Raw genomic sequence first — 15,120 nt, 5'->3', positions numbered from 1 at the left:
CTTCAATTCAACTCAAGAATCTTTAAATCTTGGAGGAATTTGAGCTTGAATACTTAACTGCTTTTATGTTCAGGATGTTACCAACACAGCTACCCTTTGAGAGAGCAAAACTTCATAGGTCTAATGTATGAAGAGACCATTAAAGTTACCTGTTTTGATCTCTTACCTACAATAAGAACACAGATATGCAACATGACCATTTGTGAAGGGACTTACACAAGTGGGACTTGGTTATCTGAAGTTGGATGCAATTGACAAAGATTATGTGCAGATCTGTATCATGTTTAAATATCTATAAACACTGAATATTCTGTGTTTATCACCGTATGGCAGAAGGGAAAGCTACTATATAAAGAACAGCCAGTCTGGACCATACCATCCTACTGCAGAATCCCTCCTTTGCAATGACCTGCTACCACCTTTCCCTATGCTATTCTTCTGCTGGAACTAATTTAACTGAAAATATAATATATTAATTGAAATTCAGTGTTTTATTATTAATTTAGGGACAAATCATATAAGTTCTGTGGATTTTAAAGTAAACTTGTACATGCTACAAGGAGTTCATTTATCATCCTCCTTGAAAGATATTGTTCTTCCTTACTACAGCTATCCTAAGTCATCTTGAACTACAAAAAAACCTAAGCATGACAAAGCAAAAAGGGAAACTATGCAGAGGGGAAACTGGTGGCTCTTTGAGCCAATAGAGCAGGAAGTTGCATTTCCAAAGAACAGCATGACTTTTAGTCCAAATATACCAAAATATCATTGAATGACTCAAGGTGAAGGAATATTCACAAACCTAAAGGTTAAAGGGCTGCCTGTATGATGATGTCTCCAAGACAAGACTGAGGTATTGTTTACTTTTGAGAGTTGCTGCAACTTCCTGTTGAATTACTCAACAGGCTCCGGATGAAGAAGGAGCCAGGACTCTACATAGGAGAGGAAAAAAAAGGACATCTGTCAGGACACCAAGACCCAAGGTAAGCAAGGCAAGGGAGCTCTGTCAGCTAAGCAGGACCAAAAGGAACAAGCCTGGATCACATCCAGCACTGAATAGAAGTTGTGGTCTCCCCTTTGAAGTGCTCTGTCACTTGTCTTCCCATTTCCTATGTATGCTGTTAAGAAAAAAACCCAAACCACGACTGAAAACACAAGCTGCTGCTTAAGCTTAGGCACACTGCCTGTAGGCCAAGGTGCTTATGACCCATCATCCCAACAGTAACGAAGAAAGACAACGTGCCTTTACACTAGGGTAGAATTTGGTGTTCCAAGCTCATGCTGTTTCATCACTAAGTCAGAACACTTCTACAGCAAACACTCCCTAGGAAATCACTTTGCTCTCCTCTCGGAGGAACTGCTCATGTTTTACTATAGTGGAGGATGTAAGCAACAAGCAAGCGATAATTCACCAGTATCTCATCTCAAGAACAGAGATTGTGGGTTACATTAATTGGCACACCTATCTAACACACTTTCTATCACATAGTAGATACGTGACACAATAAATAGGAGGTAATTACGGGCAATAGTAAATAACACACCCATCTTGTGTGGGTATGCACTTTCACATTCAGCTCCCTGAGCACATTTGGACAGGAACAATTAGCTTCAAATTCTCAATTGAAATAGATAGTTTTTAAGTGATTGTTCACAATCACTTAAATGTTTTTTTAAGAGCTTGTTCACAAAGAGACGGCTCATACTGCATTTGGAAAATGCTCTGATTGTTCCTCTCTTATATATAAATACCCTATATTTTAGTAATGACTTAGTGATTCCATGTCCAACAGCTAATGCAGTAGCTCGAAGCCAAAAGCTTTTATAGATGTCTAATGTGACCTACAGCTTTAATTTCTTATTTCTAAAATGGGCCGAGCAGGAAATGATTTTGCCTCTGTACAAACACAAAAAACCCCAACCTGTTGACATTTCCAACAAAATTCCCCACCCTGCACCAGGGTGAAAAGTTGAAACCTTCCCACTTCTGATAAGCCCCAAAAATCCAAGCTAAATCAATCATCTGTTATAGTCGATATATTTCAATGTAAACATTTTCCTGAGCTAATTCCGAACTGCCTTGTTTTGATTCGGGCCTCCTTTTAACAGAAAAGAATTGTAGTTGATCTAAACTCCAAAACAGAGAACTGTTTAAATTGGAGCAGCGCATTTCCTTTCACTCTAAACTGCTTTAAAACTGACACCTATGCCATTCAGCTTCCAGAAATACCTAGGTTTTCTTTGACAAAGAATACGGAAGGAGTCTAAGCTTATCAGCTATGAAAAGGTGAATATGAATGTTGGTTCCCATTTTATCAAGCTCTTGATCTGAGTTGCAAAGCTGAACACCATTAGTTTGCGTGCACAGGTAAGTGACTGCCTTTCACCTTGTTCTTCCTTCTTCAAGTGTACAGCAGCATGAGAAACCTTATGGGTTTCCCTCATGGGAAATATGCATGGGGGGCATATGTCAAAAAGAAGCATCTACCTACGTTTTCTTATGGAACAGCATATTTGCATGGCAAATCACTTCAAGGTAATTGTCATCTATATGGTCATTACTTGAAATCTCACATTAAGTCAGTTACCTGTATACACACTCCTGTTAACAGAGAAAATACCACTGAAAAACAACCTAAAATAGGGTGTAAGACTCTTGGTCACTGAGCTCAAGCTGCTGGTCCCTGGGACACATGTTCCATTTCACACAGTTATTGAGTACCATTTCTTCAAATAACTACACAGATGGAAGGGGGTTTTGACTCTAAACAACTCTGGATCATTCTGAAGAAACAGACCAGGTCTACCTTTATTACTAAGCTTACCCATTTATTTAAGGAACACTACTCCTCTCTTTTCAATCAGTCTCCTTTTATTCCTTAGTAATATGTTGAAGTATGTGATAATTACATAAAAAAAACCCCACCAGGTTTCTGGAGAGCCTTGTAATACGTACCTAACATCTTCCTTAGAATCATAGAATAGTTAGGGTTGGAAAGGACCTTAAGATCATCCAGTTCCAACCCCCTGCCATGGGCAGGGACACCTCACACCAAACCATGCCACCCAAGGCTCTGTCCAACCTGGCCTTGAACACTGCCAGGGATGGAGCACTCACAACCTCCCTGGGCAACCCATTCCAGTGCCTCACCACCCTCACAGTAAAGAACTTCTTCCTTAGATCCAATCTAAACTTCCCGTTTAAGTTTTAACCCGTTACCCCTTGTCCTGTCACTACAGTCCCTGACGAAGAGTCCCTCCCCAGCATCCCTATAGGCCCCCTTCAGGTACTGGAAGGCTGCTATTAGGTCTCCATGCAGCCTTCTCTTCTCCAGGCTGAACAGCCCCAACTTCCTCAGCCTGTCTTCATACGGGAGGTGCTCCAGTCCCCTGATCATCTTCATGGCCTCCTCTGGACTTGTTCCAACAGCTCCATGTCCTTTTTTATGGACTTCACAGACTCAGACAGAAAACAGGTTCCTCTGCCAACCAAAACTACCATTTTCAGTTCAACCGCCATTAATCACATCTGAACTATGACTTGGAGCAAGGCTGAAGGTGTATTTTTAAATTATTATTTATGCTTTGTTGAACACATTTAGATCCCTTCATCATTTACACTGTAAGCAAACGGGTAGTAATGAAAGTCTCTTCCCTGGGTTACCTTTAAATCACTTCCCACAAATTTAGTCTCCAAAAGCTTTGCCAATATCAAAACCTGGATGCTCTACCTGAGCACAGCAGACACCAGACACAGCACCACAAAGGGAATAGTGCTTGGGTGTAACTGTACTGCATGAAATACAGGATGACGAGTTTATCTCCTACTCAAAGCCAGCAAAACTGCCAAAACATTCCATATTAATGTATCAATAAGCTGTTATCAAAAGCTTTGGCTACAGAGAGTAGCTGCACTCCACGCTGCCCCTGAGAAGCTAAGACATGCTTCTCGAGGCAGACAACAAACGGGTGAGCAGTGCTGAGCTGTTTGTGCTTGTTCGTGTTCTATAAGTGTTTATAGTGGAAACAGAAGGTGAAAATACTTGTTCAAGCAAGCTTATCTGCCAGCTGTTGTAGCAGAGAGTGTGCAGAGAGCTCAGAAATGAAAACTGGGACCAAACGAAGTGTAACCAAGGGGCTCAGGAGCCTAAGTCCTCTTTTGAAAAGTAATGTTGGACCAGTTTGTGAAAGGCAATTAGTTATCTGAAGATGGAGCTGGGCATCAAGTCCTCACAGCCAATTTCTTGTGTTAGCCTTTAATAGCTTCTAGCAGTGATCCATCTTCAGACACTCCTTTTCATTCTTGCTTATCTTTCTTTGGGGAAAAAAAACCTCCCTTGGGCTAAATCAGTGTAAGAGAAAGGCACATGTAAAGATTGTGACCTCTTGGAGGGCAGTTCCAACTTCACCCCATGGCTTCATACAGCAAAGAGAGGAACACAGCACACTGCATCTTGGGGAAATACTGCCCCAAGTACTTGTTACAGCATTTACACACTTCACTATCAGAGCAGACAGCAGCAGCTAATTCCAAACTTCTGCAACCCCAGTGTGTGCTGCAATCAGCCTTTCCAGAAGGGTGACAGCTCCAAACACTAACACAAGTCACTGCAATCCTCCAAGGCTTTTGGCCACCTTGGCTGCTGCGAACCCATCCCTCTTTAGCAGTAACAAAGCACTGGGCAGGGAGCACTTTCCCACTCATCAGAGTAGTTCTGAGGAGCAGCAGCAACGCTAAAACAGGACCCTCAGAAGGCGGCAATGGCTAAAACAGGACCCCTAGGAAGATGTTAACAGGGTCAGAGGTGGACTACACCTGCTAGGAGAGCTGAGGAAACACCGCATCTCCTGCGATAAGCCAGGAGCTGCGGGGTCTTGGCTCTAGCCTGGAGATGTTGAACGCTGAAGAGAGAGGTACTGCGGGTCCTGCTCCTAAGCCGGGTACCGGACCAGCCACCGCACCGGCTGCTCTCGGGATGCGGAGCCCCGGCACCAGCGGGCAAGAAGCAGCTCAGCCCCTCCGAAGCCGCAGGACCGACCTCTCCCTGCCCGCTGCGGCCCCTCCGGCTCAGCGCTCCCCGCAGCCGGCGCCGAGGGGGCCGGTCCGGGCTGCCCGGCCCCTCCGCGAGCTCGTCCCCATCCAACTTCCCCGCGGGGCAGGAAGAGGGGACGCAAGGAAAGAGGCGGCGCCGGCGGCCGCGCTGCTTACCCAGAAGCGGGACCCGCAGAAAGCCTCCATGTCCGCGGCGCGGAGCCTCCTCCGGGCCCACGCCAGGCACCAGCCGGGGGAAGAAGCCGGCTCCTTCCCTCCTGGGCGGGCCGGGGGCGGGGAGCAGCGGGCCCGACGCGCCCCGTCCCACCCTCGCCGGCGGCGGCGGGAGGCGCCAGCGCCGCCGCCCCGCTGCCCTCGCCCCCTCAGCCGGGAGGCGCCGGCCGGGGCCGCGCCGCAGTGGCGAGGACCCCTGGGGCCGCGCTGAGGTCCGAGCGCTGCGGGGGGACCCGCGGCTCCGCTGGGCTGTCCCTCGAAAGGGGGGAGCGGGGATGCTGCAGTCCCTCCGCCCCTGGAACCGGGCACTGCTTTCCAGTGGTGAGCTCCCTAGGGAAGGACCAAGCCCCCAGGAGACATTTCCGCTCTTTGGTGTGACTTGCAGGGATAACCAGCCCCCTGCTCTTGGAGGGGGGCACTGGTGGTACCCGCATGGCATGTGAAAGGCACCCAGAGCGGCTGTGTGGAGCTACGGCATCCCGTGGGGTTTGTGGCTGACCATAACCATCCATCCAGGCCACTCAGACTAATGTCAACATCGTGGAGACACTTGTCTCCCCTTTAGAGTGTTATTGGCTCAGCAGGACTTAAATAAGCATCACATCCCTCAGCCATCCATCTGCAGCCTCTTGCTTCACTGATTCACAGAAGCTGATTGCTTCTGCTGCAGATGGTTAAACTGGTGGCATGGACCTGTTTTGGAGATCTTCCAATCAATAAATTTCACATATATGTGTAACTAACAGTGTTTGTTGTGCAGCACCTTGGACACAATCTGTATTTCACCGACCTATGATGCAGAAGCACTGTTTGCTTTCCTCTTGGCCAGGACTTCCCCTATGGCATTATTGACGTTCCAGCACCTGCTGTATGTCCGCTCACTTGCTGTCGCATCTGGTTCAATAACATCATCTTATGCAAAGCACCACGCTGCCACAAATCTACTTAAATATCAGGAGGGTTTGAGTTTCCTTCCCCTCTGGAAGGCAAGGAACCATCAGGCAGAAGGGTGTTGTCAAAAATGCTCACCGGAAAGGGAGACGAGAAGCACCGTATTGCTGTGTCCCAAAGCTACGTAATCCCTAAGAAGAAAATACCCTGCGTTTATGAAACTCTAACGAAGACCACAGGGACGCTATGGGTGACACCACTCAGAGCACTCTCAGAGGAAGCCATGTGCTTCCCACAAACAATGCTGAGAAGTTGGTTTAGACATTTACTGTAATCTGGCTAAAGGGAGGCAGCTATTAGTGTGGGAAGAGAAGATCTTGTCCGAGACAAGGCTGTCGGGTGATTGCCTGCAAGATGTGAAATCTCAGGCTGATCAGCACAATCACATTGCAGCCCTCTCAAGGAAATACTAGAGGAGCCTTAGCCAACAGGGTGAAGGGGAACAACTAAGGATATTGTGGGCTGTCCTTGCAAGTCTTGCACTGAAACTTCTGTTCAGTGGAATTGCATCACAGTAAAATCTTTAAGGCAGGAATAGCTCCTTAATGTATATTATTATATTGTAACTCCTTAATAGGGAATTACTCCTTTATGGTTTTTTAAACCTTCTCTCCTCCAACAATACATTGCTCCAAGAGAAGTGCTGAGATTTTGCTCTCTTTTGACACGTGAACGTGTACCCCTGTGTTTCTTGCACCAAGGAGCAGAACATGGTGGAGCTTGAGAACATGCCCAAAGTTAAGACCAGCTGTGACATAAGATATCACAGGTACAGAGGCACCTCACAAACAGCTGCCATAGGCTGTGTGTACAGGAGGGGAGAGGTTTATTTTATCAGTGTGCTGCACAGCTCCATTGACAAGAGCAGTGTGAATCAATCCCTGATTAAATTATTAACTTCAATGGAATTGCTCCACTGTATCCATAGAGGGAAGTCCTGTATTAGGGTATTGCTCAAGACCCTAAAGTAGCAGGTCCTAAATGATTCTGCCTCTTACTTCGTGCTCCTAATCCATGGTGGGAACCCTGCCTTCAGAAGGAGCTCATGCCATTACATAGGGCTGGTACTGATGAGTGGGTGCCAAATGGGTTGCCTGTGCATACCCCAGGAGAGCCACCAGGCAGCCAGCCTGGGCCTTAGAGCAAACCCTTCAGACTTGCACTGACTTTGCAGTGTAATTGCTGAGTTCCAGGCAGAGCAGGTGAGCAGTGAAGGAAAAATCAAAGGCAGGAATTAAGGAAATATTAAAATCTCAGACAGACAAGATGGGGGAAGCTTAAAAGCTCCTGGGAAGTGCCATGGTAAAGGATTCTGCTGAACCTGGTGCAAAGTGAAGCCTGAAGCACTGTCTCAGGCAGATCACTTTGGTCTTGCTTCCTTTTGATGATGGAAGACAGAAGTACCTAGAATGTGTCATTACTCCTGTGATGTTCCCCCAAAAGCAGGCTGGCTATGCAGGAAAATGAAATGGCCCCTTTGGTGTCACTGTCAGAGAGGGAGGCCATAAATTTACCTTTTCTCACCAAATATTTATCCCTGGGAGTGGCAAGACCTGATACTGGTTCATTCATTAACGTTTTCTAATCCTCTTTTCCATGCCAGTGCCCGGTAAAGGACTTTTCACCTGCTAACACATAGAGCAGGTCAAGTCAGAGCAATCAGGAAGCACCTTCAAGGCACACCCAGGGCCAGGCTGCAGCAAGTTAGCGACCAGCCAAAGCGATTGGCAGGGGCAGGACTGGACGAAACATGAGAGGGAAGCTGTTTGTGTAAGCGCAGGGCCAGGTATGAGGCCCGCTTCTCTTCACATTGCACCTCATTGCTGGTTTGCACAGCACTGAAAGCAAAATGAAGTGTGACCGATTCCTCCTGAAATCCATATGAAGAAGGACATTGGGAGTTGAGGGCTGGGGACAGCCTGAGCATGTGCAGCTCTGGAAGTCACAGTCTTATGGTTAGTGACTATAAATATCACCTTCTTTCTTTGCTTGGAACCACAGACGCTCAGCTTTCTTTCCAAGACCCACAGAGGTGTCACATTTTACAGATGGCAAGAAAAAGAGGCTGCCAAAGTATCATTTACATCAAGTCCCTATACATTTACATTATAAGAAAGGGGAGGACGGCTTGTTTTAACACATGCAAGATGTGGACTTGTAACAAACTCTGTTTGAAGTCAACACTGCACGAGTAGCAACAGACTTGGTGTTTCTTCTTCGACAGTCAATGGTGTTGCATATAGTGTGCATCTCTTCTTGCAAGAAAGGATTTAACTTCCATTTCCTCATTTCTGGAAAGCTCAATGAGCAGTATAGAAGTCCCATGATGAAACAGAGGAGGGAGTGGGCTGGGAATTTGCAGTCCCAGTTTTTACCCACAGGTCAGGTTTTGGGTATGCATCAGCTACACGGCTTTGTAGGCAAGGAGTGGAAGGCAAGATTCCCCTGGCTGGAAAGACAGTGTAGGGAGGTTGGGAGCACCAATCTGGCCTAAAGCTGCACTGTAACAGTCATTCTGTTCCCTGTGGGGTGAGGTGGGTCCACCTTGGTCCAGCCTGTGCACCAAGGCTTTGTAAAAGGAGAAGATGGTGTGTGTATGTATGATTGCGTTTAATACCACTTTCCCCCAATGCACGAGTGCTCCTACATTTCGTACTGAGAGCGATGAGCAGAACCCAGGCATGATGAAAACTGCCCAGGTCACCCCAAAGTGATCCTGGAGCAGCTCCAGAACTGACTCTAAACACACTGGGTGGCTGATTCTCACCTGATAACTCCCAAGTGCCTGCAAATGTGGATGGAAGCCACAGAAGGAACTTAGAGTGATGGACAAACAGCCACAGACAAGCAGCACATGGCACTTGCCCCTTCCTGAGCCAAGATCTGCAGTACCCTACTTTAGCCTCTGACACAGTTGCCACAGTTTATCCTCTCACCCTGCCAACTCAGCCACCCCACAAACCCCTCCTAGTTTTAATGGCCTGAAGGATTTCATCACAAACTCAGCACACACAATTCAGTGGCTGCAGGAATCCAAACATCAGCTCCTGCTTTCTTGGAATGAACATGGATTGGGCACCAGCCCTTGGCCATACTGAGCTGGTGGCACCCAGCAGAGTGGTTCTGCTCTGCCTTTGCAGGTGTCAGCACGGCACATGCTGCCCATTGCAGTATTATTTTCCTTGCTGACTCCAGTATTAACTACTTCCCGATTTCCCCCAAAACAGCTGGATTCCACTTTCTGTTTCCGTAAAATAATTGTTAGCACAGTAAGTTATTAAGTGGTTTAACCAACCTTTTCATTTCCCAGCTGGAGCTGCAGGGGTCTTTGGTTGCATTATTTAGAGCATTAAATAGATATGGAAAGATAATCTATCCAGGACCTTTGAAAGCTTGACAATTATAGCATCCAGTGACTCATGCAATAATAGAAAATGCCAGAGGATGTTGCAGGATTATACAGCGCGTTGTAAATATATCCAAAGCATTGAATACAACGTGTAAAAACCACTTTAAAGTTCAATCACCCTCAAATGCGAAAATGCCAGTGGGACAACGGCTTCTGCTGATGACACTGAAGACCAGGCCAAACCAAACAGAAACAGCAGGTTATTGGGGACCTCAGGTGCAGCCTGAACTGACGCACACAAATATCCCAGCTAAATCACTTCCTGGCATTGCCATCTAGTGACAAGCACTCAGCCTGCGCCCATGCAAACCCTGAACCTCCGAGCAGCTCACCACACGCCACCTAAGACGGCACAAGACCTGCTTGGTTATCTCCAAGCAGAGGTTAAGCGCCCCATTCGAGCTCCATGGCTGTAGATTATCATAGCTGCTATGTGAGTGCACAGCCCACACAGGACTGGCAGGGACTGGCACGCACAGAGAGGAGTATGCGCCAGGTTGCGTGCTTTACACATGCTTCAAAGCAGGCATAAGCATGTGCAGCGACAAACGAACCTCTTGTGTGCTGCCACAGCCTGCGAGGTGCTGGGCAGCCCTGGGACTGCCGCTGGATGGGCTGTTACCTCCCAGGGCTTGGCACAAGCCTGAGCCATGCGGGTGGGGAAAGGTGATGCCGAGGGTGTGCGCAGCAGCCTGGCTTCCAGCAGCACCCATGAGCACCCAGCAACGGTGGCAGCGTGCTCCTGAATCTGGGAGAAATCCTTCCCCTCTGCCTACTGCAGGAAGGGGTTGGTCACGGAGGCATCACCAGCAGAGATAAAGATGACATTGTCCCGCTCAGTGCTTTTTGGGTCACATCTGGAATACGGTGTTCAGTCTTCATCCCTACTGTGTACATATTATATACTCATATTGCATATTTCATATATAATATGCAGACAAGCTGGAAAAGGTCCAGAGAAGGGGCACAAAGATGATCCAAGGACTGGTAAACCATGTGAGGAAAGGCTGATAGAACTGGGTTTGCTCAGCCTAGAGAAAAGAAGGTTCAGGGAGACCTTATCACCACGTTTCATTATTTAAAGGGTGGCTACAAAAAAAGATGGCGACTCCTTTTTCCAAGGAGCTACATGGAAAAGACAAGGGGTGATGGGCACACCTGGGGAGATTCCAACTGGAGGCAAAAGGAATATTTCTCCCAATGAAAACAACCAGCCACTGGAATAATCTCCCCAGGGAAGTGATGGGCTCCCCAGCCCTGCACACTTTCAGGATTCAGCTGGACTGGGTGCTGGGACATCTAATTTAGGTCATGCTTTGCCTAGAAAGGTTGGATGATCCTCGAGGTCCCTTCCAACCTGGGATTCCTTGATTCCATGACATAAACTCAGCGGCTGAAAATCCCCACAGAAGCAAACCCCCCCCCCCCCCCCTTTTATCTTTCTCGCCCCTTCCCTGGAGCCGGGAATCGCGCTCCCGGTAACGGGATGTCCCAGACCCGCTCCTTGCCCCAGCCCACTAGATGGTAGCACAGCGCCGCGGACGGGCGCACCCGACCCCGGCCGTGGGCTGCCCACGCGGTCAGTTCAGGCCTCTGGCCCTCCAACCTTCCCTGGCTTTAACCCTTTAACCTGCGGGCTCCTCATCCCCTAGAAGGGAAGAAGAGGGAGCCAGGTGCATTGCTTCAAATTGCCTTTTCCTACCTTATTTTGGGGAGGATTCTAGCACAGATCGCATCGTCTCAGTTTGTACCTCTGGAACATCCACAATACAAAAGGCACAAACAGGCCTTTCCTGTTTGCAGCTCATGTTCGTGCAGCTCCTGTTTGCAGCTTTCCTGTTCATGCAGCTCCTTGAAGGGTTTTGCAGAGCTCCAGCTGAGGGATGCGCTGTGCGCACGGCTTTCCAGATGGGACACTGCACTGCAAGACAGTTAGCCAAATTCACCCAAATGTCTCAACTCAGCCAGAAACAGATTAAATTTGAGGGACTATTTCCCTAGTTGCAGCTGTAATTACATAGAAAACAACCCAGTTTCATGCAGCATCCAAATTACTTACCGGAGTAACAAAGTGCCATGCCCAGGCTTTGGCAATTTGAGAGCATACCCGCAAGCAGCCAGCCTGGGTGGGATCCTTCTACAAACCACAGCAAAAGAGCTTCAAACAGGAACACTTACAACAGAGAGCAAAGAAACAAGGTCCTGTGAAACACAGCAAGGGCAATAAAGGGATTTGACATTCCTGATAAGGAGTTAACACAGGTTAAACTCATCTGTGTGCAGAGAGGTGTGAAGTGCTTGAAGCTGCGAATTGCTCTGCTTTCCTGTCTCAGCTTATCTTAATGACACCTGGATCCTCCAGCCTTGGAGGGGTGAGAAGGCAATGCAGTGGATGCAGCCTGGTGGGGTTGGCCCTGCAGCCCAGATAGCACAGATATGTTTCAGAGCTCACCCCTGGAGTCCTGCACTGTGAGGATTTGCATGGGATTTTACATAGATCCACATTTCTCCCTATTTAAGTGCTAGCTGTGTTCCTGCTGTTTTCTACTCAGAAATGACTATGACAAAGCCTTTATCAAAGCACCCTCCAAACAATTACTCTGGATGTCAGGTTAGGGTTCCTCCTGCTGCAGAGCAATCATCAGGTCGTTCACTGCAAAGTGAGAAACAAGGCTGCAGAGAGCCCAGCTCTCTCCGATGGCCCCTGCCCAGGGGAGAGGACACTCCACATTAGGAAGTCTTATCCACTAAAGACCACTGAAGAGGGTGCCGAAGCGCTGGCACAGGGTGTCCAGAGAAGCTGTGGCTACCCCATCCCTGGCAGTGCTCAAGGCCAGGTTGGACACAGGGGCTTGGAGCAAGCTGCTCCAGTGGAAGGTGTCCCTGCTCGTGGCAGGGGTTGGAACTGGATGAACTTGAAGGTCCCTTCAACCCAACCCATTCAATGGAATGTTTCAGGTGGTACCTAAGCAGCATCTGGGGTCCTCACCTGCACTGCCTTGGAGCACACAGTCTGAAGCTCCTGGAGCAGTGCCATCTCCACCAACTCCTGCTTTACAAGGAACTAAACGCCTGCAGAAGTGGTGGAGAAGAAGCTGCTGTGCTTCAGGCTGGAAATCCTGAAGCTGTGAATGTGTGGAAATGCCCAGCATCCTCCTCTTCACAGCAACATGTGTTCATGGACAGATCAAATGTGCCCCTTCCCCTGACTCCTTCCTCTCCTCTGAACCTCTGTAGCCTTGTTAAGCAACTTGCCGAGCGTCCTTTGCCAGTGTAATACAACAGACACAGAGCTGATGGTCTTGCTGGTAAAACAGCACATCCTGGGCCAGATTCCCTTGCGGTGTCAAACCAAATTGCTTCACAAAGGGCAGACGTTTCACAATCTTCCTTTCAACTTCCCGTCCGCCGCTGCTATACAATACCTACCCCAACTGTTCGCAATTAAAACATGACCAGGGATGTGACCGCTCTGAATGATACAGATTATCATCATCATCATCAACAACAACAAAGGGAAGTGCACGGTTGTTTTCTTTTCAAAAGCTTTTAATAGGACACATTTGTTTTTGTCATTTGTAAAGATTTACACTCATTTTTTGTCTTTTTTTCTTTTTTCTCTTTTTTTTAAAAAGGAACATTTTAACCCAATTTTCCCCATGAATACCACCTCTTGTTGCCCTGACCAAAAGACCTCGTTTTGGCCTATATACCTGATACAGTATAACAATATATTAACTATTAAATACAAAGTTCTATCATCATATATACTAGGTTGTTACGGACATTGCAATGGTACTGTGCCTACTCTAGTCACCTTGTGTTATAGTGTACATGGGTTATTATGGCCAAAGGGGCAGAAAAGGGGAGCCTGGGGCATAGCCTAATTTACAATGGTAATGCTTTTGTTTTCGTTTTCTCCTCGAATACACCTTGTGCTGAGTGCAATCCACAGAAGTCAAAAACAGTGTTTTCCTTGCCCTCCTCCAAAATATCTACAGTATAAATGTCCTGTAACCAAGCTATGAAAAATCAGTTCTGTGTGCGAGGGGCTGCAAGAATGGAATTCCCATCTTTCCAGACACATCTGCAATCTCTTTTTCCCTATGTGTCAGACTGGCAATAGCAGAATATCCTCCTCCCACCTGTATACAGTAAATCCACAGTAATAAAGTGCTGGTGTGCTTGAATGAATTGGATAGCCATGCGACTACTTTACCATCGATAGGGGCTGAGTTTTGGGGGTGGATGTTTTATATGGGTACAGTTCTCCAACAGTAATAGCACTGCAATATTGTAGAGCTTGAGCTTAGCTGCTTACTTCTAAATGCGACCTGGATGCAAGCTCTGAAACTAGGCTATACACGCTGTAATACAGTAGGTTTGGCTCCAGGTTTATGTAAAGAAACTTGTAGATAAGAGCTGCTTCTGTTCCCAAGACGCTACGCAGACTTTTAACAATTTCTCTATAGATTTCTACAAAAATATAAAAAGTTCTATCAACATAACCATTCTACAGAATTCCGGTGGATTTTGTACATTTTGCTTAAAAAAAGTCAAATTCTATAAAACCCCCCCAAAAGGTATTTAAAATTAGCTTAAGATTATTGCACACGCTGCAGTACATTTGTATTTGTCTTTCAAAAGGGCATCTAGAAAAAACTCATCTGGCTTAGAAAACAAACTATTTTACATGGATTTCTTTTCCTGAATGCATCATCTTAGAGTAGTTTTTTTACTGGCTTGTCGTTACTGAATAGTCACGTGTGATGTAAACTTTTGGTTACTTCCACGAACTTTGTCAGTGGGCAAACCCTCAGGTATCAGAAATAGAAGAGCCTTTAGGCCTCCTGTTACATTTGGAGTTGAGCATTTGGATTAACATCACTGTTCTGTGCCATGATTTCAAGCTAAAATGTTCCATGGGGTTTTCGGTAAGGAAGGAAACTGTACAAGTAGTATCATTCCAGCTATACAAACACAATCCCAATCATTAAGGAACCAGGGTTGGCAATTTTAGTGGCCTAGCTATTTTCCCAAATTATTTAGTACATGTGAAAGGAAAAGCTAAGGCTCATTATGAGGGTAAAACCAAAGAGGGATTAAGAATATTTTTCAGGCTTAATACACTGTAATTTTATTATTTCCTTAAATATGATCTGGGTGAAGAAATGATGAAAGGTTTGTTTGAAATCATTGCTTTGAACAGGCTTAACTCTGGATTTGGACTGGCATATCAAAGAGAGCGGTCTCCGTGTGGGCCTGTGTTGAAGAGGGGAAAAATGTCCCAGCCAAGAATTAATCTAAGTGCAGTAAATAGTACAGAATGTTAATCCTCCTACCTCAAATACACCAATTGCCTGACTTCCTGCTGAAAGCCCTTACATTTCTCCAGGACATCTAAATCAATAGGGATTGTTTATGGAATAAACGTCCGCAAGTGGAAATAAAGGAGCTTAAGACCTCACATAGGCTGTTAGGTAGAACAGCATCT

At 46.7% G+C, this 15,120-nt stretch overlaps 1 protein-coding gene and 1 long non-coding RNA gene across 6 annotated transcripts in view; both read right to left on the bottom strand.

Annotated features, from left to right (window-relative positions):
- Nucleotides 1–5,339, bottom strand: part of ABCC3 (ATP binding cassette subfamily C member 3) — a 50,006-nt gene extending 44,667 nt beyond the window's left edge. Inside the window, exon 1 of one of the 5 annotated variants that reach the window (XM_065693299.1) lies at nucleotides 5,210–5,339. In XM_065693299.1, the coding sequence (XP_065549371.1) occupies nucleotides 5,210–5,239 (30 nt within the window). In that variant the 5' untranslated portion in view covers nucleotides 5,240–5,339. The remainder of the gene's footprint in view (nucleotides 1–5,209) is intronic. The other 4 variants (XM_065693298.1, XM_065693297.1, XM_065693296.1 and 1 more) reach the window with 4 other exon arrangements.
- Nucleotides 5,340–7,102: 1,763 nt separating this feature from the next.
- LOC136021402 (uncharacterized) lies at nucleotides 7,103–11,803 on the bottom strand. Its single transcript, XR_010615762.1, has 3 exons — nucleotides 11,686–11,803; nucleotides 11,329–11,547; nucleotides 7,103–10,657 (listed from the first exon to the last, which is right to left on the bottom strand). It is a non-coding gene; the product is annotated as an uncharacterized LOC136021402 (long non-coding RNA).
- Nucleotides 11,804–15,120: the final 3,317 nt, after the last annotated feature.

The sequence above is a fragment of the Lathamus discolor genome, chromosome 13 (assembly GCF_037157495.1).
Source record: "Lathamus discolor isolate bLatDis1 chromosome 13, bLatDis1.hap1, whole genome shotgun sequence".
Taxonomy (NCBI): Eukaryota; Metazoa; Chordata; class Aves; order Psittaciformes; family Psittacidae; genus Lathamus; species Lathamus discolor.
The sequence above is the reverse complement of the archived record's forward strand: the minus strand, read 5'-3'. Positions and strand labels throughout refer to the sequence as shown.